Genomic DNA, 21987 nt, shown 5'->3' with positions numbered 1-21987 from the left:
CTGATTGACAGCTCCTTTTGCCCCACCCAGTCACGTGATTCAATCTTCACCGAACACAACGAGCTGACGTCACATCGTCAACGACGTTGTTTCCCTGGAAACAGTCCAGGGCGGGGACGGGGCGAAAAGTCCGTATATGGAGTCGGACTCTATTTGTTGGGGTTTCGGCTCCACTGTGGGAATCGGCCTCTCCTCTTCCTGCCCACGGAACAGTGAGTGTCTGTCAGCGCCTCATCGCACCGGCTCTCTGCCTCAGGTACAATATTTAAACCATATTTGCACAGTTACATGGATAGGAAAGGTTGAGAGGGACACGGGCCTAATGCAGGCGGATGGGACGAGTTCAGATCGACAACTTGGTCGGCGTGGATGAGTTTTACCGAAGGGACGGTTTCAGTTCTGTATAAATCACTGACTCTATTTTGGGAGTTAATTCAAGATTCCAGCTGTTCTCTGTGTGAAATAAATACCCTTCAGATCCCCTTCAAATCTGTATTTAAACCGTTTTGTACAATTCCAATGAGAGGCAGTTCTTTGGCTGATAAGGCAAGTACAACACACAACCCTGTCTACCTCTGATGCCACATACAGGGAACTGTGTAACAGTATAAGAGACAGATGCACAGGTACTTCAGTGAGCAAGGCTTGGAGGGATATGAAATTAATGCAGGAAAGTGGGATTAGTATAGCTGTGCGTGATGAGGAGGATAAATGTGATGGGCCAGAGGGTTTGTTTCTATCCTGTACAACCCTGACGGCAGCAGTCCTCCACTGCAATGGGTTTGTTACCTTCATTCTCAGCTATGAGCCTGTTCCAGTAAACCCCTTATCCTCTGAGAAGATATCTGTACCCTCACACTGTGATGAAGCTGTCAGCCATCTCTCCTAATATTATCCAGAGGACTTCACCAATTTCCTATATAAAGCACTGTTACTGGTGCACAGGGAATGGGAGCATTTTAGTCACCTTTTGAGGGTTTTGGTTTACTGTGTGACCATTAATACTTTTGTTCAGTAACAAAAGTATTGTCCCTCGTCCTGGGTTCTGAGTGTTTTAGGTAAGTCCATCCTGAAGTCTGTGTTCCAGGTTCCCACTGCACTTTCAGTGGATTCTGCATATCTATACTGACCATTGAGAATCTGCCTCCACTAACTCAGCCTTGGGTCTGTCTTCTACCCTGTCCTGGTGATTCAAATGCTCATCCAGATGGTCATTAAATACCAGCCTACACCACCTCCTCAGGCAGTGTGTTCAAGATTATAACCAATTTCATTTTGCCACCTGCTCCACATCTGATATCAAGATTTTCTAGCTGCCTTTGCTGTCCATCACACCCCTAAACTTGGTGTCATCTGCAAACTTGCTGATCCAGTTTACCACGTTCTCATCGAGATCGTTAATACAGATGGAAAACAACAATGGACTCAACACCTGGAAGATCAACCAGGGCAGATTGAACACAGTAATGACAGGTTCCTGAGAAGTGTTCATGACCAGAGACTGTGTGTTTCTGCATCCAACACCTCCTCTGATGGCTCACTTGGAATACCTCACTGTGAAATACTTACCCTTCAAATTCCCTTTAAATTTCCGACCTCTCACATTAAAACTATTACCTTTAGTTTTACACCCATATCAAGAGAAACTGTCTCTGTCTCTCTCACCTCTGTATGTCTCACATAATTTTATCCACTTCCATCACCTCACCCTTCAGGTTCTCTTTAAACCTCCAACCTGTCACGTTAAAACTATTCCCTGCAGTTTTAGGAGGGAGAAAACTGTTCCTTCCCATGAAGACCCTAGGGAGTGAACAGTTTCTGTCAATCATTCCTAGTAGTTATCCCCATTGATCCATGAATCTGAATCTTTGTCCCCTGCACCAGCTCATCAGGCACACATTCATCAGTGGTATCTGTCTGTATCTCCATGCGCTAACAAGTGTCACTGGGAGTAATATAGAGACTACTTTTCAGTTTCTGTCTTATTTCTCTAAATTCACTGCACAGGACCACATTCCTCCTCCTCCCTACGTTGCTATAACCAACATGCACCATCCACCACAATGTCCGGCTGCTCAACCTTCCCTTTGAAATGTCCTGCAGCTGCTCCTGGACCATAAGACACAGGAGCAGAATTAGGCCATTTGGCCCATCCTGTCTGCTGCCCCATTCTGCCTGGAATAAGAGATCATGACAGATCTCTTAACCCTCTCGAACACTCTTACCCTGCTCCCACAATCAAGAACCTCATCATTCAATATACCCAATGATTTGGCCACATCCGTCTGTGGGGATGAATTCAGAGTCAGAACCAGAATCAGGTTTATTACCACCGGTTGGTGTCAGGAAATTTGTTAATTTAGCAGCAGCAGTTCAATGCAGGACGTGATAATATAGAAAGAATAAGTAAATTATAGAATGTGTGTGTATATGGATATTATGTAGATTAAATATAGTGCAGAAACAGAAGTAAAAAATAATATATCAAATACATCTGTATCAGGTTTTGAGTGTTTTAAAGTGACAAACCAAATATCCTCAAACTCCTGATGAAATATCTCCACTGTCTTGCTCTCTTTATATTGTTGCTGCATCGATATGTTGCGACCAGGTTAGATCCTCAGAGATATTGACACCCAGGAACTCAAAATTGTTCCCTCACTCCACTTCTGATCCCTCTGCGGACTGGTTCATGTTCCTTAGCCTTACCCATCCTTCAGTCAGGTCTTTTGTCTTACTGACATTAAGTGCAAAATGCACTGAGGTGGAGTGTGGCAAGAAACAGAGGATAGTGATTTCCTGAATTTGAAGAAATCAATGTTCATGACTTTGAGATTGGAGGCGACACAGTCGGAATGTGAGGCGTTGCTCATTCAACCTGTAGTTGGCCTCATTGTAGTAGGAGAGGAAGCCATGGACAGACATGTTGGTGATGGCCCTCCACTGGTCAGGGTCGACCATGGATATTCTGCCCTCACTGTGAAAGTCAATATGCAAGCCAGGGTAGTAGAATACGTAAAGCAAGCTGTTGCCCATGCAGGGGCTCCTTCTCTCCACGCAGCTGATGAATCCATCGCAACAACAAAGACCAATGCAGTCAGGCACCGGCTGTGTCACAGGATTGCCCGTCTGCATTGAACATCGGACTGACAGGGAATCCAGTTCTGGATTTTTCCTCGGAGTTTACTCCCAATACCTTCCCCTTGAATGGGTCCAGCCTCAAGCCAGTGGGGGTCTGGGATCAGAATTTTCCTTCCACTGGATGAGCTGCCAACTGTGGGTGACAAGCCCCATCTGCCCTAAGCAGTTGGTTATATGATCCCAGTAACACATTTGCACCTTCCGCTGACACTAGAAACAGTTCCATCGGGCTTAGTAGCTAAGCCATATGTAAAAGCCAGGAGCTGGATTTGGTTGACAGATGCATTTTGAGGCAGCATTTGATAGAAAGTGCCAGCTTGACCCCATTACCACCCTGGCACCGGTTAAGACAGCTGTAAGGCACCGATATGTGGGTATGGGAATAGGAAACAGAACTAGAATAGGTTGCCACTGGCAGGTCATGGTTGTTGCAGCTCACAGAGCAAAGGTACTCAGTGCAGTGGTATCCCAATCTGCTTCTGATTAAGTCTCTCATAACAATCACAATTCTATTCTCATCTCTCTTTGATATCCTCCACATGTCTACTTTCCCTTCCCCCTTTCCCAATCACTATCCCCACATGTAAGGTGCCTATGAAAAGTATTCATGCCTCTTGAAAGTTTTCATGTTTTATTATTTTGCAGTATTGAAACACTGTGCATTGAATTTGGGTTGTTATGATACTAATGAATGGAAAAAAAGACTTTTTTTGTCAAAGTGAAAACAGATCTTTACAAAGTGCTCAAATTTAATTGCAGATAAAAAAAAACACAAAATATTTGCCTGTCTACGTATTCACCCGCTTTAATATGACTCACCAGATCAATACTGGTCCAGTCAATTGGTTTTAGGAATTGCATAATCAGCTAAGTGGAGATCACCGTGTGCAGTCAAGGTGTTTCAATTGATTGTAGTAAAAATACACCAATATCTGGAAGGTCCAGCTGCTGGTGTGTCAGTATCCTGGGAGAAATTACACCATGAAGTCAGATTAACACTCCAAACAACCTCTGAAAAACGGTTATTGAAAAACACAATTCAGGAGATGTATAAAAAATTCAAGTCACTGAATACCCTTGGAGTACAGAAATAGAAAGAACATGGCAGAGCTGTAAATCTGCCAAGAGCAAGACATCCTCAAAAACTGAGTGACTGTGCAAGAAGGGGCCAGTAAGGGAGTCCACCAAGCGACCTGTGACAACTCTGGAGAAGTTACAGGCCGCAGTGGCTGAGATGGGAGAGACTGAACATACAGCAACTGTTGCCTGGGTGTTTCACTGTCACAACTTTATATGAGAGTGACAAAGAGAAAGCCACTGATGGAAAAAAAAAACTCTCATGAAATTTCACCTGGAGTTTGTCAGAAACCTTGAGGGGGGACTCTGAAACCAGCTGGATAAAGGTCCCATGGTCTGATGAAACCAGTGTTCAACTTTTTGGCTATCTGACTAATCACCAATTCTGGTATAAGCCAAACACTGCACATCATCAAAAACACACCATCCCTACCGCAAAGTACATTGGAGGCTGCATCATGCTGTAGGAATGCTTCACTACAGCATGTCCTGGAAGGCTCATAAAATTAGATGATAAAATAAATGCAGCAAAATGCAGGGAAATCCTGGAGGAAAACCTAATGCAGCCTGCAAGTGATCTCTGAGTTAGAAGGTTTATTTTCCAGCAAGACAATCACCATAAGCATAAAAACAAAGCTACACAGGAATGCCTCAAAACAAAGTTAATGTCCAGGAGTGGCCAAATCATAGTCCAATTGAGAATTTGTGGCTGGACTTGAAAAGGTCTGTTCGATCATGAACCGCGTGCAAACTGACAAAGCTTCAGCAGTTTTCTAATATGGAAAGGAGAAAATTTTCAGTGTCCAGATGTGCAAAGTGGATAGAGACCTATCCACACAGAGCGAACTGTAATTACTGACAAAGGTGCATCAACTAATGACTGAATTGGAGGTGAATACTAATGCACTGAATTATTTTGTGTTTTATATTTGCAATTAATTTAGATGACTCTGAAGAGATCTGTTTTCACTTTGACACCACAGAGTCTTTCGTGTTGATCAGTGTCAAAAAAGCCAAATTCAACGTTCCAAAACAATAAACTTGAAAACCTCCAAAGCAGACTGAATACTTTTGATGGCACTGTATCCACCCCTTCACCCGCACGTTTTAAACAAATCTACCCTGCTCCTTTCCATTTTGCTGATTCCATGTGGAACATCAAACATGTAGGAATATCAAATTCGCAGTCCAAGTCTCTGTAACCATGTCCCTGCAGTAGCTGTTAGATAAAGCACAGTACACAATATGGAACAGATGGCAACCTGCCCTTTGGCCCACAATATCTGCACCAATCATAATAATGTACTGTATAAAGTACTGGTGCGATCTCACTGTTGTGAGCTGTTTTGGGTCCTTTATCTCTGGAAGGATGAGCTGGATGGGTTACAAAGAATGTTCTCGAAAGTGATTCCAGGATTAAACAGCTTGTCATATGAAGAGTGTTTATTGGCTTTTGGCCTGTCTTCACTGGAATTTAGGAAAATGAGTGTTGACCTAATTGAAATTAAATGGTGAAAGGCCTTGATAAATTGGATGTGCAGAGGATGAGCATCTACCTCTTGCCCAACCCTCTCCTGACTGTTACCCACTTACCTGTCTCCCCAGGCCCCAGAGTGACTACCTGCCTATAGCTACTCTCTATCCCCTCCACACTTTCCCTGACCAGATGAAAATCATCGAGCTGCATCTCCGGTTCTCTAACATGGTCCGTAAGGAGCGGCAGATCCTGGATTCTTGTTATTTACCTTCTTGATCAAAGCTGCAACATTTGCAACACACCAGCACTGTGGGACCTCACATGTGGTGATCTAGGACACACTGGTCCTTGTGAAATCCCCAGCCATGTGCTCACTTGCTTCTTTCACTATTGTCGGATATATGCCTTCAAGTCCTGGAGTCTTATCCATCTTATTGCTTTCCAGACGTCCCAGCACAACCTCCTCCTTAATCTCAACAAGTCTCTGCACATTAGCCTGCTCCACTCTGTTTTCATTGACATTCAATTCCTTCTCCTCGGTAAATATTGACACAGCATACTCATTTAGTACCTCAGCCACTTGGTCTGACTTCATCCACATCATTCATCCTTTAATCTTGAGTAGACCTTTCCATTCTCTGGTTAGCCTTGTTTTATTAATACAAATCAAAAGGCCTTGGGATTATCTTTGGTCCTACATTGCAAGTAGAGTTTGTGGTGCCATTTGGCCTTTCCTATCAGCTCCTTTAGCATTTCTCTGCTATCTTTATATTCCAAAGTTTCCCAGTCTGATTTTAGCTTCATAAACCTTCCATATCTTTCAATGTAGGATCTTTCCACTTATGTGAAGTTCCCTTACCTTACTATCCTTGTCCTTGCTCCTTACAGGAACATGCTGATCCTGAACTCTGAGCTGCTGATCATTAAAAAACTCCCGCATGTCAGATGTGGACTTGTCTGACAGTGGCTGCTCCCAATCAATGCTCCTTGACTTCTGTCTTACTCCGTCCTAACTTGCCCTACTGCAATTCAGTACCTTCATACAAGATCTGATTTTATTCTTACTCATAACCAAAAAAAAATTTGCGATTACTGTTCCCAAAATGTTCACTGACACTTAGCTGTCACCAGGCCTGGCTCGTTTCCCTAAACTAATTCCCGTATGTTCTCTTCTCTGGTTGGGCTCTGTACATAATATTTCAAATACTCCTCGGATTCACTGAAGAAGTCTTGTGCATCTAAGTATTGAGAAAGATCTAATTAATTCTATGGAAAATGAAGTCCCCCACTAAGACAACCCTGCTCGGCACCTCTCCATAAACATAAACATCTCCGTTCCTGCACCTCCTGGTGGTAATTGGGGGCCAATACGATAATCCCATCAGTGTAACTGCAGATTGCCTCTGCAGGCAACTGACAATGGTTTTGTTTGGCCACTTGGTCAGCATGGATGTGTTGGGCTGAAGGGCCTGTTTCTGTGCTACATATATCAGTGACTACGTCTGCGGCTGTGGCAGAGCGGGAGGGACAGTGTCAGTTGTGAGAAGATTTGGGGGATGTCAACAGGAGAGTGAATGGTTGAGGATGGGGCAGATGGAACAGAATGTGGGGAAATGTGAGATCACCCATTCCCAGGAACAAACTGTAAGAGTTATTTCCACATGGGGATGTTCAGAGGGATGTGGGTGTCGTTGTAAACAAATCACTTGATTTAACATGCAGATACTACAGGTAATGAGAGAGCAAACATTATTTTGCCTGTGATCCAGGAGGAGTGGAGAAGAGGGGTACAGATGTCTCACTGGAATTCTATAGGGCCCTGGTGAGAGCACACCTTGAATGTAGTGGGTTTGGTCACACTTCCTCAGGAAGGATAACCGTGAATTAGAGGGAGCGCAGTGACTGTTCCCCACACTGACTGGGCTGGTTCCAGGGATGGAGGGTTGGTTACGTGAGAGGAGAGTGAGTGGGTTGGGTCTGTATTCCCTGCAGTCAATGTGAAAATGAGGAAATCTGTTAGATTCTTTCAGGATGTGACAGGCAGTAGACAAGGGGGATCTTTCCCCCGAATGAGAGCTCCATAACTGAGGAAAACACCCTCAGAATTAGACATAAATCACAAACATGAGGGAATCTGTTGATGCTGGAAATCCAAATCAACACACACAAAATGCTGAAGGAACTCAGCAAGACAGGCAGCCTTTATGGAAAAGAGTAAACAGTCGACACTTCGGGCAGAGACCCTTCCATCAGTTCTCGTCCTGGTGATGATTCTCAGCCCGAAGCATCGGCTCGTTACTCTATTTCATAGATGCTGCCTGGCCTGCTGACTTCCGCTAGCATTTTGCGTCTGTTGCTCAGAATGAGATGACAAGCATTCAGGGTGGAAAAGAGATGATATTTCTTTAATCTGAGCAGAAAGGACTTCTGCATTCCATATATAAGTAATCTGGAGCCTCAGGTGCTGTGTTGAGTCAAAGCTGAGATCAGCAGTGTCTGGGAGAATTTTAGTCACTGAATGAGTCCATAAGACCATCAGATATAGGAGCAGAATTCGGCCATTTTGCCTGTTGAACCTTCTCTGGCATTTCATCATCACTGATCATATTTTCCTCTTAGTCCCAATTGCCTTCCTTCCCTTGTATCCCCTCATTCCCTGACCAATCAGGAATTCATCAATCTCTGCCTATACCCAGTGATTTTTGCTTCCAGAGCTGCCTGTGGCAAAAAAATTCCACCGATTCACCACTCTCTGCCTGAAGAAACTCCTCCTCATCTGCATTCTAAAAGGATGCCGCTCTATTTTGAAGCTGTGTGGTCTGATTGTAATAAATAAAGACAGGTGTAAATTTAAAGTAGGGAAGTTGAACCTTACTAGGAGGTAAAGCCTGATTATAAGCCTCAGAAGATTGTACTACCCAAATGGTCAAAATAAGGCCAAGTAACAAGGTCTAAAATATCCACAACATGTAGGATTACATGCCTCTCATTATCTTGGCCAATGGGATAAACACAAGCTTGGCCTGATCAACCCTGCCTGGTTCGCCTGGGTGAGGAAGTCTCATGATTAAAGACCGGAAACCCACAGTGACCCAGGTTGCATTGCTAATGATGTGTCCCTTTGTTCATTAAGCCAAGTGGTGTCGGACCACATTAATGAAAGGCATCGGCTAGATCAAAGTGGCTCCACTACACGACCCGATCCACCATAGCCCCACGTATCTCACCATACTAATCTCCACAGCTTTATCTCTCCCAGCCTCACAAATACATGCACCAGCCCTACCCTGAAACCTAATCCTCAGGTCCAAGGGGGCACACACCCCGATTAACCAAACCCCCACAAACCCAATGTGTAAGGAGGAGGGAAATACAATAAAGGCAAGAGTTGGTCCTGGTTAGTGAAGGGATGGGCGGGATCAAAGTGGCAGCGTTGCGTGACGCTTAATCGAGAGTGACGAGATGAAGAAGCACAAGAGGGGTGATTCTCCAACTGTCCGCACGGTTTCTTTGTTATTTTAATTTTATTCTGATAGTCCTCTGTCTGTTTGAATATTTTGGTATAATTCATATTTAATTTCAGTTTTTTTTGTCAACGTTGTGTCTGATGCAATGTGTCTGTGATGCAGCTACAAATACGTTGTTCCTTTCTCCTGGGCACAAATAAACTCGATTTGAACTTTACATTGAAATGTCCAAACCTCTCCTTCGCTCTCTTGCTGCCCTGTGTCATGAACTAAACGTTTCAGTCTTTAATTTTACTATATTTCATCTGATTTTATTTGCATTGTACTTTTGAAATTTGCGTTTCCCTTTTCAATTTCAGCCCGCACCCCCGCCTGTCTCTGCCCTTCTGTACTTCTTCCCGCATTAAACGACAGCGGTAACCGCCACACATTGGCGCCGCTTCCCATCCCCCAGCGTTCCGATTGGTGATTCCTTTCTCCAAACAGCCAATGGGAATGCTCAGCATTCCCATCATTATTAACATTCCACTTTGGGCACTGCCTATTTAATCCGGGCTGCGAACAGCTTCTGCTTATTATTGTGTTTGAAACCGACGGGGAAATGCCTGATCCACCGAAACCCGCTCCCAAGAAGGGCGCCAAGAAAGCTCTGTCCAAACCGGCGAGCAAGTCTGGCAAGAAGCGCAAGAGGACGAGGAAGGAGAGTTACGCCATCTACATCTACAAAGTGATGAAGCAGGTTCATCCCGACACCGGCATCTCCTCCAAGGCCATGACCGTCATGAATTCATTCGTGAACGATATTTTCGAGCGCATCGGGGGCGAGGCTTCCCGTCTGGCCCATTACAACAAGCCGTCTACCATCAGCTCCCGGGAGATCCAGACCTCCGTGCGCCTGCTGCTGCCCGGGGAGCTGGCCAAGCACGCCGTGTCCGAAGGGACAAAGGCGGAGACCAAGTACACCAGCTCCAGTAAAGACAAAACAAACCCGAAAATCAAAGGCTCTTTTAAGAGCCACTCACGGTTTCATTAAAAGAGTTATTCAATGTTGAGACATGGATTTGAGGTAAATTTGTAAATTTTTTGTTGATGCGCTCATTCAGAATCTTATTTCCGTTACTCAGAACTTGCTGTCCAATCTTCAGTGTAATCCCGATTTCCCTGTTAATTCCTGCCCTCTGCACAGACACGGAATAGTTACGCACCCCTTCCCCGTTGTTACTTCTAGGTCATCAAATTTCCCTAACGTGACACTAATTGTTTCTGGTTTAGTTTCTGCGGGGAATGCGGTTCATTAAGTTTTGTCCCATTTTGTTTACTTCTCTTAACTACATTCCAACGCGAGTGCCGTACACTGTCACGGTTCGTTCAGAGTATTTCTGAAGCCCACTTTCTGGAGGGCGACCCGATGGTAAACTGACTTGAGTCTACACAATGACCGACCGCGAATAGACGCTGACAATCGGTTTTATTCTGATCATTTATCAATTGATGGAAGTCGGTGAACTAAAATACCAGACACCATCGCAATATTGACTCTACTTGGTTTAAATATTTCGGTCTTCAGTAACGTGGGTAAAGGGGAGACAAACAAACCTGTTGTGGTTTAATTTTAGCAACAAAGGCGTTTGTGGCGGTGTTTTGCAATTTTGAGTTTATTTCGGCGGTTAGACGGTTATTTTTCGCGCTTCTGTCGTTGCTGTCTCTTGATTGGAAAAAAAGCAGCTCCCTGATTGGAATATTTGCTCTTTCCAATCAGATCAGTCACAGATTCACCAATCATTAACATCCCAGTACATTCCCCCAGACTCTAGAAGAAGGGCGCTTTATAAGAAACGCTTTCCGAAGCCTGATTTCTCATGGTCAAGACCTCAAGTTAATTTCTGAAAATAAAAATCAAATCTATCTGATGTTGTATGTATTCAGGAAACCTGGTTGCTACCACATTTAAGTGCTTCTTTCCAAGATTATATTGTAATTGGGCATTGTGTTGCATGTTTCATAATGAGAGGGCTTAAAGTTTTGGATATATATGAAATGTATGAGGCATTTGAAGACATATGTTTTTCCACAGGTAGGGGCTTTAAAGTGGTATATTATTATAACCATTGTGGAAAGCTTTTGATTGATTTGTTGGAGAGTATAAGTTGGAGTCCATTATCTCACTAAGGGCCGTATGGTGTGGGGATTTTAACACATAGTAAACTGTGGGTTTGTTCTCAGAATGATGGTGATGGTTTGATTGTAGAGGAGTTTTAGATATTTCACATCTTGTGTGTTTTAATGGTGGGAGAGGAACAAGATTTAATGTGCACAATAGTTAGGAAACTACTGTAAATTAACTTTAGTTTTGAACATTGGAGTGAGTCGTGAGATGTCATGGGTGATGAAGCATTGGGAAGTGTCAATTTCCCTATATTTGTAAGCTTGGGTTTGGATTTATAACAGGGGCAGGAAGCCACTTTTAGGAGGTGGAACTTCAGTAAAGCAAATTGGGAGACATTTTAATGATTTATGTAGTGAGCATCTGTATGAGCTGAATGGTGAGAATGATGTGGATTTCTGCAAAGAAACGTCATGTTATTCATCAAACTGGGGTGGATGAGATTCATATTAAAAAGTGCATTAATAGAGAAAGGCTGTACCATGGTGGATGGAGGAGTGTGCAGAGACAAATACTGAGAGAAAGTTAAGAAGTACTGTATCACTCTCCGAATGATCATATTTAGTGTAACAGGTCACAGGCCGTGATGAGGAAAGTAATGAAGGTTGTGAAAAAGATTTACTGGAGGTCATATTGTGATAGTATTGGAAGGACTATTAAACTTGGAGATGTTTGGGGAATGATTAAGAAAATGGGAGTGTGGGATTCACAGTGTTCCCAGTATTGATTGAAAAAGTTAATACAATTGTTCCTGAAAGAGAGAAGGTTGAGTACTGGCTCGGTCATTTGCTGCAATTCATAATCAAAATTGGTTCAGAGACTAAACAATGTAGGGATAAGCTTTTAAGAGAATACCTTAATATATTGGAAACCAGCTGTAGAAATGATAGTGATGTAGAGTTTCCTTTGTGTGAATTAAAGGAAGCTATTAATAGTACAGGTCAGATGACTCCAGGAATGAATGATACATGTTATTGCATGTTTAAATGTATGGCCAACAACTCTTTTGAGATAATATTGCACTTTTTGAATCATACTTGGACTTCCAGGCCATCTTCCCTCCTCATGGAAAATGGCAATTGTAGTGTCTTTTCTAAAACCTGGGAAACCCCTGTTGGATACTTCTAGTTATAGACCAATATCACTGATGTCCCATTTGTGTAAAGTTATGGAATTTATGGTGATAGAATGGTTGAATAATATTTTGGAAAAGGGAGGTGATGTGCTGTTGTTAATATACTGGATTAATTTGAGGGGCAAATGCTGGTTCAATGCCACATGTCCCAAAAGCTGTCAATGTTTTTATGCAGAAAACTCAGCATCTACTTCAACACAGCAAGCTTCCACAAACAACATAATCAATGGAAATGTCAATCCATGGCCTCCTATACTGTCCCAATGAGGCCACACTCAGGTAGGAGGAACAACACCTTGTATTCCACCTGGGTAGCCTCCAATCTGATTGAATGAACATTGATTTCTTCATCTTCTGGTCATGCCTCCCCTCCATCATCATTCCCCATCCCCTTTTCACATTTGTTACCTGCCCATCACCTCCCTCGAGTGTTCCTCCCCAATCTTCTTACTTCCATGGCCTTCTGTTCTCTTATCAGACTCCACCGTCTCCAGCCCTGTATCTCTTTCACCACTCAACTTCCCAGCTCTTGACTTCATCTGTCCCCCCTCCGAGTTCCACCTATCACTTTGTGTTTCTAGCTCCCCTCCCCCATCTTTAAAATTTACTCCTCGTTGTTTTTTCAGCATTTTTTGTTTCTCCAGCATTTTGTGTGTGTTCCTTGGATTTTGAGCATCTGCAGATTTTCTCCTGTTTCTCAATGACAACGGGAAGTTTGTGTGACAAAATGTCTAAGTCCCACTCACTTAGAAATGTAGATTTGAAACTTGAGGTTCAGCAGATGCTGAGAATAATCTGCAAAGTACCACACACAAAGTACTGTGGGAACTCAGCAGGTCAGGCAGCATCTAAGCAGAGGAATAAACAGTCTAGATAGGATGAAGTGTCTTGGCCCATAATATTCACTATTTATTCCTCTCCATAGATGCCGCCTGGGCCACTGAGTCCCCCCAGCATTTTGCAAATATAAACCTCCTTTTTTAGTCAATCAGTTGCCAAATGTTTCTGAACTTTCATTTGTAGCCTCATCCTCCTGGTCTGAATCCTTCCTTCTACACCCTGTAAACTTGAGGCTCCATCACGTCTGGAGTCCCAAAGCCCTCATTAGTGTAGAGCTCTCTTGTTTCTGCTCCATCGAATATTTAACCACCATTCTGCTCATATTTCAGAGGACAGCATTGTATTGCAACAGCCTGGCTGTGTGAGGCACAGCCCTTCAAAATCAGTGAAAATGACCCAAAACAATGAATAGAGCAGAACACGAAGATTTTAACCACACAAGACGTCATCCTTGGTCCAGAGCTGTGAGGAATGAAGACTATTTGGGACAAAACCCTAGTGAATTCATCTTCTGCAGTTTCCAGAAAGTTATGGATTTAATTCAAAGTAAACCTCTGTATCACAAGCTGAGCAGTTGCAAAATGTATATTATAGGGTGAGTGACAGGTGAACAGCAGTGATGGATTTGAAAGCTCTGGGGTAGAAAAGGAACAAAAGCCGGTACCAGATGAACTGAGTGGCCTTTCTACTGTACATTAGCTGTGTGACAGGCAGGAAGCTCCTGAGACACAAGATTTGAAATAGAGCTGATTAATTTGTCACAGATCCACAACATTAATGCCAGAGTATTTTCAGACTAACTTCAGCAGAACAAACACTCCAATGCTCAGTGACCAGGGTTCAGTCACAATATCTGCAAAATCTGATATTGACAGTCTCACATGAACTTCCAACTAGATTCAGTCATCATGATGGTTAAAATGTTCACCTAGAGCTTTATTAAACTTCCTCCCTGATGTGAAGTTGCCAGTGTTTCTGCAGGTGGGATGACTGAGTAAATTTCTTTGCTGACACAAGACCGAAGTGTGTCCTCTATGTATTTTAAACTTGCTGGAGCCTCACAAAATGGGTGAACTGAGTGAATCTCCTCCCACGCTTGGAACAGGTGTGAAGCTATACTGAGAGACAGAGACAACTGAGCCAAGTCTAGCTGCTCACCGATGTGACCCGGCTGATGGAGTAAGAGCTCATGTGACTGAATGAATCCTCTCCCACACACAGAGCAGGTTAATGCCCTCTCCCCATGTGAACTGGCTGGTGTATCTGCAGGTTCAGTGGCCTGGTGAATCCCTTGCAAAATGAGAGGAAGTGAATGTCAGCTCAGCGGTATCAACTCTGTGGCCATTTATCAGGTCAGATGAAGGACATGTCCACGTATTGGGGTTCTCCTTGCTCAGACTGGTGGGCAGTCTTCTCAACCATCTCCTCCTTCACATTCAATGATTAGTAGTATTCAAATGTCAGGGAACTGACAATCACATGAGTCCAGACACACTGTTGCGTTTGAGATTCTCAGACATAAATTCTTTGCCTTTTCTGCCCTGTAAAATGTTTGCAAAGAAGACCAATAGGTGAAAGACAACATTTCAGCTGAGATTATTTAGTTTTTTTCATTGATGTCTGATGTCACACTGTTAAGGAGAGGCTGAACACAATTTGCTGGATCAACATTTCCAGCTGAGAATAGTTCAGGCATAAGGACACAACATCAGATTCTCTGTTTTCCTCTCTGCCCTTCATCAAGCTGTGACTTGGCTCAGTTTGTCTCTCTCCATTCGTACAACTTCACATTCTGGGTATCTCCCACAGACCTACTAAGAACACACATTTGTTGGCATTTGGCAGTGGTAAACTCGGAGTCAGCAATGCCATTGAACCTGAAGAGAATGTGATCAGGCTTTCTCGTTGCAGACTGACACTGTGGTATTCTTGTAGTGTGAATGCTACTGGTACCCAGTATGTTATTGTGGGTTTTTACAAATAAAATGGCATGAGGCATTTTATGTTTAGTGACAACTGTAACAACTCATTTATTATCCTCCAAACACAGAAACAAAGCACAGTTTAAAATAAAATGACATAATTACATCATAACATCTGTCCAGCCTTTTAAAGAGAAACACAACTCAATGTTGGTGGTTGTTAATTCTGCATGTTTCCACCCATTACATTAATCTACACAGACACCCCTCCCCCCCCCCCAGTCCTCTCACTGCTCCCCCTCTGTGATCGTTATAGCAGTTTATTTCCTTTCAATGTCAGTACTGTCCATTTGACAACCTTCCTCACCACCCACAACTGCACCAACATTCATATCAACAGTGATCTGATCAGCCCGTGTGTATTTTAATCTGATCATACAGAGGCCCCATCATTGATCACTGTGTGGACACACTGGTTACATATCTACAGTTAAAATCATTCTCAATTCCATCACTCCAAATGTTGCTACATGATACTCAATACATACCCTGTAACTGGGTGTCTTACCAGCAAAGACAGGTATCCATTCGAGTCTGGTGATACTATTTTCAACAATATTTATTAGCAAAAATATACAAAATAATAGCAATGCAAATATACGTTAACAATACTAAACTTAAAAGTGCGAGTATAATAATAATCACTAGTGAAACAAGCTCTATCGTTGTCTAGGGGATAATGAATTGTCAGATGAAAATATAAAGTTCCGTTCAGTTCATGCAGGTTGCGGTAGTTGTTTGTCACGGTGTTTCAATTGTTGAGAGAGAGAGAGAGAGAGAGAGAGAGAGAGAGAAAATGTGTGAACAGTAACAGCTATTATGTGAATGGCCACAACAACAACGCATTGCCAACCTTCATTTACCATTTTGATCCGTCAATGCGTTGTTGTTGTGGCCATTCACATATGACCCCTCCATCCTTTAGCTAGACTGTTCTTCCGTGGTGGACTCAGCACCCAGGCAAGGGTGGACACACACACAAGCCCCCACCGGTCTCGCTACAAAACACTCTGAGTTAAAAATTACCAATCCTTCATTCAGTCTCCGATATCCCACCCTGTCTCGTGGGGTTCTAATGCTCACTAGCATTTCTCCTGGTGTGTCTGAGGGGTGTTACCCCAGACCTCACTTTTATCCCCACTCACAGGGTCTCAGGTGTCAGTCAGGTTGGGATGATCTACCCATCAAACCAGCCCACTCTGGTTGCCCCCTGAGGGGTTTCAATGAATAGAACTGTACCAAGTAAACAATCCTTCTCCACAAGACAATAGCAGTAAATCAATGGCTTTTGTCAGTAGGAGACGTTCCATCTTAGCTGTGTCTCTCATTCTCTTTCATGAGCTGTTATCAATAACAACTGCTCTGGCAGCTTTCCTTTATCTCTCTTACTTCCTTGATAACAGCATCCAAATAGTAGCGATTTGCGATTCTCCAAAAGTGGGGGGGGGGCGGGCATGGGCGCTTTTGCACCCTTCTGCCCAACAGAGTTGTTCATCCTTCGTAACAATACGCACCATTCAAACCCTCACACACAGAACTCGAGGGAAGTTACATATTTATCACAAGCCCAGAGTTGGATTCAATGGTCTGGTCTTGTTGCTCTGGATGCTCTGCTGCAAAGTCCATTCAGAGTAGTTCAATGTAACCAGATACATCATCCCCGAGATACCAATATACAACACTGTGTCACAAACAAGAGAAAATCTGCAGTTGCTGGAAATCCAAGCAACACACGCTGAGTGCTGAAGGAACTCAGCAGGCCAGGCAGCATCTGTAGGACAAAAAAATACAGTCAATGTTTCAGTCCAAAAACATTCGGCAAGACTGGAGACAAAAAAGATGAGGAGTAGAGTTAAAAGCTGGGGATAAGGGAGAGAGAAAACAAGGTGATGGGTGAATCTTGAAAGGGAGGAATGAAGTAAAGAGCTGGGAAGATTGGTGAAAGAGAGCGAAGGTCATGGAAGAAAGAAACGAGGAGGGGGGGAAGAGCACACGGGGGAGGGGATGGGTGGGCAAGGTGAGAGAAGAAAAAGGGGAGGGGAACTAGTGAGGGGGGCATTACTAGACATTCAAGGATTTGATGTTCATGCTATCAGTTTGGAAGCTACCCAGATGAAAATGTTGTTCTTCCAAGTTAAGTGTGGCCTCATCGCATTGTATGATTTTATTTAAGAAGCAAACTTGATCTAATCAGCGTTCAATAGTAAGACTGAATCTGAAAGAACTTAATACATTTACACTGCATGAGAAACTGGAAGATACAGTGTGAAGTCCAACTGCCACACTGTACCAGACAGTGACAGGTACAGAATGAACCCTGCACTCTCACACTGTACCAGAGACTGACAGATACAGAATGACCCCACACTCTCACACTGTACCAGAGACTGACAGATACAGAATGAACCCCAAGCTCTCACACTGTACCAGAGACTGACAGATATAGAATGACCCCACACTTTCACACTGTACCAGAGACTGACAGATACAGAATGAACCCCGCACTCTCACACTGTACCAGAGACTGACAGATACAGAATGACCCCACACTTTCACACTGTACCAGAGACTGACAGATACAGAATGACCCCACACTTTCACACTGTACCGGAGACTGACAGATACAGAATGAACCCACACTTTCACAGTCTACACTTTCACAGACGGGTACAGACATTCTGTGGTTTAACAAACATGGACAACCCTCATCACCACCTCAGTAGCACCACTTTACAATGCAATTGGCTCTTGTTGTAATTCTGTTACCTCTTTATAATTCTGTAGAGTATGATTTTATTCTGTGAATGTTTTGTCTCCGATACTGTGAGTCTTTGAATCTGCTGTAAGCCAGTTGTATATAACAATAAACAACTTTCACCCTCACTCTGAAATGGGTCTCTCATGATGACTTTCGATCTCCTGCTGCCATGTTTCATTACATAAACGTTTCATATTTTCAAGTGTGTGTTTTTCTCATTCGATCTGCTTTTCTACCAGATACAATAGGTTGAATGGCCGAATACTGCGCCTGTAATTTATGGTTCATTTTGTATTTTCGATTTCCTTGCTGCCGAATTACCCAACAGCGGCAACTCCCAGTGATCAGCACCAGTTCCCAGTCCACGGTGTTACCCAAAGCGACAATGGGCAGTGGAGAGAGACAAAGCAGGTTCACCCCGATACTGGCATCTCCTCCAAGGCCATGAGCATCATGAACTCGCTCATGAACGATATCTTCGAGCATTTCGCGGGTGAGGCTTCCCGCCTGGCACATTACAACAAGCGGTCAACCATCACTTCCCGGGAGATTCAGACCGCCGTGCGCCTGCTGCTGCCCGGGGAGCTGGCCAAGCACGCCGTGTCCGAAGGGACAAAGGCGGTGACCAAGTACACCAGCTCCAAGTGAAGCTGTCCAGTGAGATGATCGAAAACACAACGGCTCTTTTAAGAGCCACTCACAATTTCAATGAGAGAATTGTACTACCATTTAGATAATAAATTATACATATTTTATGTCCGGTGACTTTTACAAGAGCTAAGTCACGGTTGGCATAAACTCCCACTGCAGTGAAAAGGAATCGTTACCTCCCCTCCACATCAGTCCGTCCCACTCGGTATCCACGCCAAGCGGAGGATTGCTGCCGTTGTTGTTTTATTTCTGGCTTCAGGAGTTTATTGGTTGCAGTTGGCTAACACCTGAATCTCATTTTAACACAAGCCTGGAAGACCTCATGACTATTTCATAGAACAACTTTTTAAAATTGCAGACTAGACGCTGGTCACAATTTGAGAAGAGCCGTTTGTCTATAACCTGATAACGTTCACACAGTGACCGACTGTGGGCAGAAGCTGAGGGTCAGTTTTTTTTCGGTTCATGGAAACATAGAAAATAGGTGCAGGAGTAGGCCCTTCGGCCCTTCGAGCCTGCACTGCCATTCAGTATGATCATAGCTGATCATCCAACTCAGAACCCCGTACCTGCTTTCTCTCCATATCTCCTGATCCCTTTACCCACAAGGGCCATATCTAACTCCCTCTGAAAGATAGCCAATAAACCAGCCTCAACTGTTTCCTGTTGCAGAGAATTGCACAGAACCACCACTCTCTGTTTGAAGAAATTTCTCCTCATCTCGGTCCTAAAAGGCTTCCCCTTTATTCTTAAACTCTGACCCCTTGTTCTGTACTTCCAGAACACCGGGAACCATCTTCCTGTCCAATCCCTTTAGAATTGTATACGTTTCAATAAGATCCCTCCTCAATTTTCTAAATCCCAGTGAGTATAAGCCCAGTCGATCCAGTCTTTCTTCAAATGAAAGTCCTGCCATCCCAGGAATCAATCTAGTGAACCTTCTTTGTACTCCCTCTATGGCAAGAATGTCTTTCCTCAGATTAGGGGACCAAAACTGCACACAGTTTTGAAAGGTTTGAAAGGAATCAGAGAATTGAGTTCCCAGACACTCCAATATCAACTACATTTGTATTAAATGGGCCCTGTTTCAGTAACAGAGGGAAATGCGAAGACCCAATCTTAAAACAGGTCTGGAATTATTTAATTTCAAATTATATTTTAATAATAGTTTGATTTTTGGCGGGCTTTTTCCAAATTTCAGTGCACTTTGATGAGACGTTTACTATGCGCGCTTCTGCTTTTACGGACTGCTGATTGGTGATTCTGGCAGTTCTTCGATTGGGACGTTTCTCTTCACCAATGAGAATAAGCAGGATCACACCAGTCACAAACATCAGATTCTATTCTCAAAGAAGGTATAAAAAGGGCGAGTTGGAGCGGGGTGAACATTCCTTTATTTTGTTTTGAAGTTAGCAGTTGTTGTGACTGTGGAAATGTCTGGACGTGGAAAAGGCGGCGCTGGCAAAGCTCGGTCCAAGGCCAAATCTCGCTCGTCCCGGGCTGGACTACAGTTCCCTGTCGGCCGGGTTCACAGACTCCTAAGAAAGGGCAACTATGCTGAGCGGGTGGGTGCCGGAGCCCCGGTCTATCTGGCTGCTGTGCTCGAGTATCTGACGGCCGAAATCCTCGAATTGGCGGGCAACGCGGCCCGGGACAATAAGAAGACCCGCATCATCCCCCGACACCTGCAGCTGGCCGTCCGTAACGACGAGGAGCTGAACAAGCTGCTGGGAGGGGTGACTATCGCTCAGGGCGGTGTGTTACCCAACATCCAGGCCGTACTGTTGCCCAAGAAAACCGGCGCTGCCAGTAAGTGAAGTGACGTAAGCTGAACCTGTTTACCAAAAGGCTCTTTTCAGAGCCACTCACAATGTCCATGAAAGGGCTGAGCAGCGGGTGATCTCCGTCCGTTTGATATCCTGTATCTGTCACAGCCTCGACATGTTTCTTCCGGGAGGTCAACTGATATAAGTCTGCACAGAAACCGGTTCGCTTCAGTCCCGACTCATTTTCTCCCCTCAGCCGGCTGATTGGAGGTCTCTCCCCCTGCAGAGTGTCAGCGGATCACTAGGCGCAGGGTCGTGAAATAAACTTTCGGAGTCGGCCCCGGGAGGGTGAATTTAATCTCCGACCTCTGAACGACTCCGCTTTTGATCACCTAAAACCGCGTTGTCTGGGTTCCACATTACGGTTTTACCCCGGACCGTTCCGGTTTGCAGCAGGCGGGAACATCGCCTGTTCGTTGCTTCATGAGCGATTCCCATCGCCTCACTGAACAATATTTGCGACTTTCATTTCAAAATCAAGTTTATTATCACCGGCATGTGACGCGAAATTTGTTAACTTAGCAGCAGCAGTTCAATGCAATACATAATCGAGTAGAGAGCGAAAAATACTAGTAAATAAAACATAAATACACATGTATATTGAATAGATTTTTTTTAATGTGCAAACACAGAAATACTGCAAATTAATGAACGCTGCGTTTATGTGACTCCGCTCCCTACAGATGTCCTGGGTACTATCAGCAGCTTCTTTCCGTCCTGTGCAGTAGTCCCTCCATACCAGACAGAGATGCAGCCTGTCAGAATGCTCTCCGCGGTCCGGCTATGGAGTCTACAAAGGCACATTTACCCTGTGAAACTGACGGTATCAATTGAAAAAAAAACTCGTCCTCCAAGGCCTCTGAATATAAATGAACAGTTTGCGAAAGCAACGGTCAGTTTGGTCAGATCTCCCGAGAGGCTCCCTGTGTGAGGTCGTCAGAGATCAGACTTTGGTTTGTGCAGGGTGGGTGGATCCAGTTCTTCAGCACCGTAGTACCAGTCACTTCTCTACAAATTCCTGAGTCTGTCTAATACTTCCCTGAATACCCCTGTGCTCTCTGCCTCTGCCACCACACCTGACAGTGCAATCCAAATCCCCACCACTGCTTTCTTCACATTCTTCCTCCGATCTTAAATACATGTTTTCTTCTAGAAGACATTTCACCCCTGCGAAAAATATTAGACTGTCCTTGTAAATGTCACCTCTGGAGCAGAAGAGGTTCCAATGATCCAGAATCCTGAAACACTTTCCCTGCACCAGCTCCACAGTCACTCACCAGCACTCCAGCCGTCCCAGTCAACATGATGTAATTTGTAATGTCCCTCTATTACAACCCTATTGAGTCCTCTATTCCTGCTGACTGTTTGATGTCCTATAATACAATCCATGAGAGCATTCATTCCCCTGTGCTCTCTGCCTCTGCCACCACCCCTGACAGTGCATTCCGTCCCCATTTCTCTCCTTCCTT

General features: G+C 44.0%; 2 protein-coding genes across 5 annotated transcripts; both read left to right on the top strand.

Annotated features, from left to right (window-relative positions):
* The first annotated feature begins 104 nt into the window (after positions 1-104).
* On the top strand, positions 105-21716 carry LOC132383858 (late histone H2A.2.2-like). Of its 4 annotated transcripts, XR_009508784.1 has the most exons (3): positions 105-256; positions 12637-12740; positions 13631-16098. XR_009508784.1 is itself a non-coding variant. In XM_059955057.1 (2 exons), exons 1-2 carry the CDS (start codon positions 20126-20128, stop codon positions 21447-21449), a joined length of 624 nt encoding a protein of 207 aa, XP_059811040.1. In that variant the 5' UTR covers positions 20100-20125; the 3' UTR covers positions 21450-21716. The 4 variants fall into 4 exon arrangements, 1 of the variants encoding a protein (XP_059811040.1); XR_009508786.1 differs by lacking the exons at positions 12637-12740; positions 13631-16098 and adding an exon at positions 21202-21338; XR_009508785.1 differs by lacking the exon at positions 12637-12740.
* Positions 9693-10500, top strand: LOC132383869 (histone H2B 1/2-like). Its single transcript, XM_059955069.1, has one exon. It carries the CDS (start codon positions 9764-9766, stop codon positions 10193-10195), a length of 432 nt encoding a protein of 143 aa, XP_059811052.1. The 5' UTR covers positions 9693-9763; the 3' UTR covers positions 10196-10500.
* Positions 21717-21987: the final 271 nt, after the last annotated feature.

Source organism: Hypanus sabinus, chromosome 31, assembly GCF_030144855.1.
Source record: "Hypanus sabinus isolate sHypSab1 chromosome 31, sHypSab1.hap1, whole genome shotgun sequence".
In the NCBI taxonomy this organism is placed as follows: domain Eukaryota; kingdom Metazoa; phylum Chordata; class Chondrichthyes; order Myliobatiformes; family Dasyatidae; genus Hypanus; species Hypanus sabinus.
Note: the sequence above shows the minus strand (reverse complement) of the source record. Positions and strands in the feature narration are given on the sequence as shown.